This window comes from Austrofundulus limnaeus, unplaced genomic scaffold (genome assembly GCF_001266775.1).
Source record: "Austrofundulus limnaeus strain Quisiro unplaced genomic scaffold, Austrofundulus_limnaeus-1.0 Scaffold30, whole genome shotgun sequence".
NCBI classification, from domain to species: domain Eukaryota; kingdom Metazoa; phylum Chordata; class Actinopteri; order Cyprinodontiformes; family Rivulidae; genus Austrofundulus; species Austrofundulus limnaeus.
The window spans coordinates 997,597-1,005,802 of NW_013952432.1; the positions used below are offsets into that span (position 1 = coordinate 997,597).

Consider the following 8,206-nt stretch of genomic DNA (forward strand, 5'->3'; position numbering starts at 1 on the left):
CCCCCCCCACCCCCTTTGGTTGCATCTACGATTAGTTTCTAGTCTGCAGGAGATCACTAATCCTTAACCATGCTCTCAGAACCCTCCAAGAAGACAATAGGTAATTTAAAATCAAAGCTCGGCATGTTTGCTGGTCAGGTTTTGCGTTGCTGGGCCAAGTGCTGCCTGTGAATCTCGTTGAGGATGACGTCGTTGTTGGAGTAGTCGAATATTCCGCCGTTCCACAACACAGAACCTGGGTGGGGAGCAAAGACAGTGTTATGTGGAGCAGGGTTTAGTTTAGTCCACAGATGTGAAGACGAGAAGCTGTAGTGCATACTCTTGTTGTTGGTGGCGATGTTGACAGCGGAAGTGTTGTGAAAAACAAAGAGAGGGTCTGAGTGGGTGATGGTGGCGGCTGTCAAGTTCCTGTTCTGAGTAGCCATTCGACTCCAGTCTGCAGAAGACATATTTGTACAAAATGACTTTTGTTTTTGGTTGATTCCCGAAAAAAAAATCACAGTGAAAGGATTTGAATGTAAACTTTCCCAGCTTGGTTGAATATTTAAATACTCTAAGTTAAATCTAGCATTTTGTTGCTGTTCCCTGTTCATGTGTTTTATCTTGATTAGGTTTTGAAAAACAATTCAACCTGAGCTGTAAAAATTAAAATTAAAACATAAATAACTAAAAATAGCTCTCCTGATTTTGGTTAAGGTCAAATCATTTGATGAAATTATAAGATTTGGATTCTTAAATATTTTTTACCCACCTGAGTTTTCAGCAAGTCGTAGTTTTCCACAACAGAGGTATGTTCTCCACTGCCTGCGGACGTTTTCCTTTACAGCACAGTGGAAAATAAAGACAAAAAAACCTACACCAAAAATAAATAAATAAAAAAATTTATTGGGGTAGTAAAAATAAAAAGATTAATGTTTATTATGTGAAATAGTGTGTTCATTTTTGTATTCTGAAGTGCAATGTATTGAAACACAGCTCACCTTGCAGAGAGTTGAATYTGGAGAAAAGGTAAACAAAGGGTAGGTAGAGGTTCCCCCAGGCGAACAGGGCAAACCCCCAGGTGAGGCCGAGCAGGACTATGAGGCCAATGATGCTGCGCATGTCTGTAATCAGGCCCCTGTTTGGGGACTGGTTGTGAGGGTTCTGCTTCTTGATTCGGTTCAGTTGAATCATGACAACGACGAAGACCACCAGACACAGAACAAAGATCAGGAGGAAGTAGGCGACCACGCCCACGTAGAAGGCGAGGTCATTACTCAGCCAACAGCTACAAGATGACAGGACAGAAAAGTCAAATGAAGAAAAACATTGACTTTTTATGTTAATGAAACTCATTTTGTTTTTTAGCAAATGATTTTTGTCAATGTACAATTAGGTTTATTAGTTGAAAAAACGTTTATGTTTATAATATCTGGGTGGTGGAGCTCATTATTTGGGTGTTTCTGTGTTTGCTGGACAGGGTCTAAGAGTAAATCAATAAAGGTTTGTGTGCTAATGGCAGGTAAAATATCTTTTCTACGGCAGTATCCTTAGAGGAAATTGCACAAAAATGCAAACATTGAAGTTTTGTCTCCGTGGGGAATAACAGCTAAATGTTGGGTATCTTACAAYTCATCTGTAGTCCCATCTGTGTATTTTCCATATGTAACCAGACCATAATTGTTCTTGTTCACTGCTATAACAGCAATCACCACAATGAGAGGAATACCTGTAAAAATAAATAAATAATTAAACAATAAAAATGATTACTTAATTGGCTGAACTTTTGGAYTTTAGTTAACAAGGTTTCCTACCCCAGCCCATCAAAGAGAACTTCAGCATGTATCTGCTCAGGTAGGGTGTGAACACCTGAACTATGCTCAGGTACATGTGCAGGGCCTCAAGACCTGCCCACGTGAATGTCGTCAACAGGAAGTAGTGCAGGAAGAAYGCGGTGCTAATACACAGACCTGGGACTGAGTACATGGACAGCCATCCATTCAACAAGAACACAAGGTTGAGGAGGAGYATGGACAAGCAGAGCTGGACCAGGATCTTAGCTGGAATGTCTCTGAGCAGTTTTCTGCAAGGATCAAAATCATTCATGTTTAATATATGACCAAGAACTGAATTACTGGCTCATGTTTTCATATATTTCAACTGTTCAATGTCAACTTAAATCAAGGGGTGATGTTTTAACATGCAAAACTCAGATTCAGCTWGTCTACAAGGTTAATAATTAGAATGCTTACTTAAATAACAAATATGTCAGCAAGGTGAAGGCTAGAAAAACACAAGAAATTCCACATCCAATGTAGGTGATGTAAGTCAAAATTTGTGCCTGCTTATGGTCAGTTATACCCTGCCTGGATAAATCCTGTGTTAAAGTAAAGACAAACACAACAAGGAGTGAACACAAATTTTAAAAAAAGATTAGCATGTTTCTTGGTACTTTTAGTAATTTCAGTTCATTTTCAAAATGTTTTGTAACTTGGATCAAGAGAAGAACTAATGACATGTTCACTATATGATCACAGCAGCAAACATGCAGTACAAATACCATCAGTARTGCAAAAGATGTCAGATGGTTGCAGCTGCAGTTTGTGTACTCGGGAGTGGCACTGACAACAAAGCAACCATCAGATCTCCAGCCTCCTTTACCACCTAAACGAAATAAACAGGATGTGTTGGAAAATTGGAGGCTAACCTTATTAACAATTCTAAAAGCAACTTGGATTCTGTTTTTTTGTTTGTTTGTTTGTTTGTTTTTCTTTTATGTTTTTTTTTATTGAAGGAGCTTTTTCAAAAGTTAAAAGTGTGGCGTTTTAAGCTTGGAAAAAAAAAAAGACCATCACTAAACAGGAAAGTTGTCTCTTTTTTCAGGCTTCTAGAATTTACAGTGCACTTTTGAATTTGATACTCTCTTGCTTTCAGAACATTTTGCACATCAGTGCATGATGTGACCAAAACATTTCTTTTTTATGTGAGATAGGCCAACACAAACCCCAAAAATACCCAACAGGCAGTGGTGTATGTAAAGTTCCTCAAATTCTTGAGTAAATGTACACACATTTTACCATAAAATTACTTTGCTAAAAGTTAAAGTGTGCTCTAAAAGTCTTGCTTAAATAAACATTTTAAAATTGTTGAAATTTACTGTACCTAAGTATCAAAAGTACGTTTCTGACATAAAATGTACTTAAGTCTTAAAAGTAAAACTGTAAAACCACAGTATATTTGCCTCAGTCATCACCATACTAGTCTACATACTGTATGTCTGCTATGTCCTGCTGGATTGTGACATGATTTTTGTCATACAGGTGTGTTGGACAGATACTGGCATGAAAATGTAAGGAGAAGTAGTAAAAAAAATACTAGTAATGCATTTCTACTTACGTATTCTACCTTGTTACTTTACAACTCTGCCACCAGGGAGAGTTGCATACATAAGAGTTCACCTTGTGGAAACAGAGCAGCTTACTGCAGTTTTAAAATCTAATGTCCCATACTTTTATCTTTGAATTGAAAACTCCTCTGATATATTCAAAATACAGGAAAGTACGTTTCCTGGAAATGTCACAAATCTYTATGTTTATACTCACTGTTCAAGGTGAAATCCCAGAATACACAGGATCTGTTGCTTGCCTACAAACCAATAAAAAGAACATTGTAATTGGTAATTGTACATGSAAAATAGCTTCCAAAAAATGTGAAAATGTATTCTTTTAAAAATCACTTGTCTTGTTCATAATTCCCTCTGTTATGCATTTATTTTTGCTAATAGGACACTATTATATATACTATATACATGCACTACAAAGCAGTATTGATGATGGTGATGWTGATTAGGTCTTTATTGTCATCGTACAGAGCACAATGAAATTAGTGCTTAATTAAGTATTAGAGGTCTAGCAAAAATAACAAAGTAAATAAATACACACTTGCACAGGATTATTGTTTCTGATTGCAAACATGATGTTTTCCTTCAGATTGCTGATTGACAGGTTGGCCACACTGGATCCCAGAACTGGACTGACAACAGTTTGGTTGTCTAAAGTTGCATCCTGTAAAACATAATATTATATACTGAMGAGCAATTAAAATGAAGGGTCATAGACACTTCACATTTGAGGACTTTGCCCACAGTCTTTACTCTGGTCTAAAATTGAAATGAATGCAAGATCTGTGTAGCAGAGTAAAAAAAAAAAACAATCAAGTTTGAAATAAGTAAGTAACTAATATTTCAGCAGCAGAAATGTACCTTAAAAAATGAATTTTTGGTGTAGAAAGTAAACTGAACTCTGCTGGCCCGCCTCTGCTCTTCAGGATTTAGACCAGCTGTAAGAGATGAGGGTAAGTATACTGAGCCCAACATAGGGCCTGACCCTTTTAACCGGGACCTGCTGAGAGCACGAAGCTGAAAAACAAATAAAAAAATAAAAAGGAAAAGAAAAATTACATAGGTCACTTTCTGACCCAAAAGCTTCAGGCCACAACTGATTGTTGTTGATTTCAGGCATTTCAGTCAGAGTTTGAGCTCAGTCRCTTAWTTCCAGTGATAGGTAATCTTAATGRTTCAGCACACCAAAARATATTTGAATGCTGTCATGCTTCCAACTTTGTGGACACCTCTTTTCTATTCAAACACTGCTGCCCAATGCAAAAAGCGAAGCCTCTAAAGACTTTATTTCTTAAGTACAGTGTGGAAAAAAATACTTGACTGGCTTGCACAGAACCACATCCTCAACTAMTAGAGCACCTTTGGAATCAACTGGAATGGAGATTGAGAGACAGATTTTCTTGCCTAACATGCTCATGAACACTGTACAGAATGAATGCCCACTGATTCCCACAGAATCACTCCAAATTCTTGTGGAAAACCTTCCAAAAGAAATGGAAGGTGTTGCAGCTGCAAAAAGGGTAGCAACTCTATTCAGTCCATGTTAGTTTGACTGTCAGGTAGCCAAAACTTTTTTGTCCAACAGCTTAAATATTGACAGTTGCACGACCCTTTTCCACCTAGTGTCACTTAGGGTAGTGTCGGTAKGGTCAGTGTTGGAACGGGTCAGTTCGGGTGCTTTTCCATTGACGTTCCAGTCCGGTTCCAGTGGGTGTGTTTTGGGCGGTTGGTGGAGGTGGCTTTTGGGTTTTTCAAAAAAGAGTTAATGCGCAAAATGAGAGATGGAAACACATTTGCCAAATAAGTTCTGAAATTTAAAAAAATGCTAAAAATTGTAATTAAAGTTGGATGGAAACCCGACTAATGTCACTGCCACAATTGAAAAAATGGRGCCTCGAGTTGTTGTTGTAAAGGCATCTCAGACATAACCAGTGACTCCACCCCCTAGCCAACCAGTGACGGACAGTGATCTAACGTCACATTTTGGTGTTGACTGGGACTGCTTGGAACCACAATGAAGTAAGTACTAAAAACAGGACTGGTTCCAAGAATCTGGCCTAATTGAAATGGCTTGGAACCGTACCGAATCGTACCAATACTACACTAAGTGGCACTAGTGGAAAAGGGGCATCGTTAACAACTGGTTATGGTTTAGGAATGTCAATGTTGTTTGCATTTCAATAAGAAAATAACCCTTTTTTTTTACAATAACCATGGCAACACGTGGGCACTTACAGTATTGTTTGAAATGAGACATTAAACTGTAAATTWGCTGTAATAGAGTTAATGAGTACTGCACTAATATTTAGGTTACCTGGATATTATCAGTGCTAACAATGTCCATAGAAGTTGTTGGAAAGTTGGTTCCATCCACTGTCCTGACCGCGAGAACCAATGAAGCTGAGGACAGGATCATCCCGTCACCTGTGACCTCCACTTTAAAGCCCAGAGTATCCACCAAATGAATTAGTCTGTCAGGAAATAAAACACATAACATACAGGGGGTGAACTTACACCGGTGCGCATTGGTGTTTTCTTTAAGAGGTAGGTCTGCCAAACCTGTTAGCCGATTGAGAAAGAGCCGAAGGATTCCCATTCATCAGGTTGTTGATAATATTGGTGATTTTTTGTCCCACTGATTGAGCTACCGAGGGGCCTTCCAGAAGTTTCTCTAGATAGTCCAACAAATTAGACACCTGAAACACACATTAAGTTATACGTAGACACACACTGTAAATTTGAATCAAAGTATCATCACACTACTTAAATTTAGTTGTAGTTTCACCTGAGAGGAATTGAGCTGAGTTGCATTTTGAGTTCGAGACAATAGCTCATCTGCTTGTTCGTCATCGTTTTTCTTACTTGTAGTTGTCTCTTCTGTAGTCACTAAAGTAGTTGCTTTACCTTCAAAAAGTTGATCAATAAATTATATGTCTCAGTCTTAATTTCTTAGAGTAAATACCCTTTCCTGATTTGGTCTGTAGAAATAATTAAAAATAAAGAAAGAAAAAAGAAAAAAAGAAAAAATAAACTTCACTTACTGGACATTGTAGTGATTGTTGTGGTGGGAGAGGCAGTTTGGACAGTTGATGTGTTAGAAGTTGTAGATAGTGCAGTAGGATTATGTTTATCAGCTGGGTTATGAGTGGTTGTTGTAGTTGCAGATACAGAAAGAGCAAGAGATGCAACAGCTGTAGTTGTTAGGTCACTTTGTGCTTTGGTTGTATGGATGCTGCTGTCAGCTGTGGATTTTTTGTTGTCTATTGTGTCAGTCACTCTATATGTGGTGCATTTTTCTTTGTGGTTATCAAATGAAGCTTGTGTGGGTTTAGTCATATTGTCACCAAAATAATTTGTTTGTTTCCCAGTTGAGTCTTTTATGTGTGTAYTGTCAGTCGCACTGGTGGCAGCAGAAACCAATGTGTTTGTACCTGTGACAGTTGTGTTCCATTCTGGCTTCCTGACTGGTACAGCTGTTATAAATTCTGTTGTTTTACTTTGAGATATRGTAGCAGGGGGTATAGTTTCTGATGTTGTGTAATTGTTGGAGTGTATAGCTGCACTGTAAGTAATTGTAGAATCACTAGGTCTATTGTACACGGCTGTATAATTGTTSCTGGTTGTTTTAGTACTATAAGTTGTTGTGTGACTGTTTAAAAGGGTGGTAGGAGTTGTGYCATTGTGTAATGTTGCGTAATTGCTAGGAGCTGCAGTTGCATTGGAGACTGTTGTAGCATTGAACACTTGTATGTAATTTTTACTGGGTGTTGTTATACTGTGCAGTGTTGTGTAACTGTTGCTGGTTGTTGTTGTGTTGTATGCTGTTGTGTAATTTATGCTAGATGCTGTCGTATTGAACATAGATGGGTAATTGTTGCTGGGTGTTGTTGCATAGTTCACTATTGTGTCATTTTCTATGGGTATTGTAAARATGGACATTGCTGTGAAATTGTTGCTTTGTGAGATTTCATTGTTTACTGTTGTGTAATTMTTAGTGGGTGTTGTCGTATCAAGTGTTGTGTATTTTTTTCCGGTTGTGGTTGCATTGTGCATGGCTATGTAARTGTTGCTGGTTGTTGTTGCAWAGTTCACTATTGTSTCATTTTTRATAGGTGRTGTAAATGTGTACATTGCTGTGAAATTGCTGCTTTGTGTGTAATTATTTGTGGGTGTTGTTGCATTAAACCTTGATGCGTAAAAATTGCTGGTTGTAGTAGTAATGTTAGAGTTTGTTTGAAAGTTGTTATGTGATGTAGCAATGTATGTTTCTGTGTGATTGCTGCTGGGAATTTCTGTATTGTATGTTTTACTGTGGTTGTTACTGGGCATTGCAGTGTGTTGCACTATGTGTGTGTTACTGGTTGTTGCATTGGTTGTAGTAGAAATTTTATTTGGTGTAGTGGCAGGGTTTATTTGTGGGTCACTGTTGCCGGGTGTTGTAGCACTGTATGCTGCTGTATCAGTTTTGCCGCGTGCTGTTGCACTAAACAGTTCTGAGTAAATGATGTTGAATGTTGTAGCATTAAATGTTGTGTGAATGTCTATGGGTGCTGTAGTGTTGAACATTGCTGTTGTGTGAACATTGTTCATAAGTGTTGTATTATTTGTTGTTCCGTAACTGTCACTGGGTATAGTAACATTGTATATATTTGAAGGAATGTTGCTGGGTTTTATTGTATTGAACGTTATGGAAATGTCACTAAGGGTTGTAGCATTGTATGTTGAATTGTGAAAGTTGCTAGATGTTGTAGATTTGTATGTGTTTGAGTGAACGTTGCTGAGTGTTGGAGCATTTTGTGTTGTAGTGAGGATGTTGTTGGGTGTTGG

General features: G+C 38.0%; 1 protein-coding gene across 2 annotated transcripts; it reads right to left on the minus strand.

Moving 5' to 3' along the window:
* Window positions 1–15: 15 nt before the first annotated feature.
* On the minus strand, window positions 16–7,979 carry adgrg2a (adhesion G protein-coupled receptor G2a). 2 transcript variants are annotated; one of them, XM_014005371.1, is made up of 15 exons: window positions 6,421–7,979; window positions 6,165–6,283; window positions 5,939–6,050; window positions 5,694–5,850; window positions 4,241–4,396; window positions 3,921–4,043; window positions 3,582–3,624; window positions 2,540–2,643; window positions 2,232–2,356; window positions 1,794–2,062; window positions 1,609–1,708; window positions 981–1,267; window positions 752–853; window positions 320–436; window positions 16–235 (listed from the first exon to the last, which is right to left on the minus strand). In XM_014005371.1, exons 3-15 carry the CDS (start codon window positions 5,977–5,979, stop codon window positions 135–137), a joined length of 1,725 nt encoding a protein of 574 aa, XP_013860825.1. In that variant the 5' UTR covers window positions 5,980–6,050; window positions 6,165–6,283; window positions 6,421–7,979; the 3' UTR covers window positions 16–134. The 2 variants fall into 2 exon arrangements, with proteins under 2 accessions (XP_013860825.1, XP_013860826.1); XM_014005372.1 differs by lacking the exons at window positions 16–235; window positions 320–436; window positions 752–853; ... (8 more) ...; window positions 5,694–5,850; window positions 6,165–6,283 and having other exon boundaries at window positions 6,044–6,075.
* Between the last annotated feature and the right edge of the window lie 227 nt (window positions 7,980–8,206).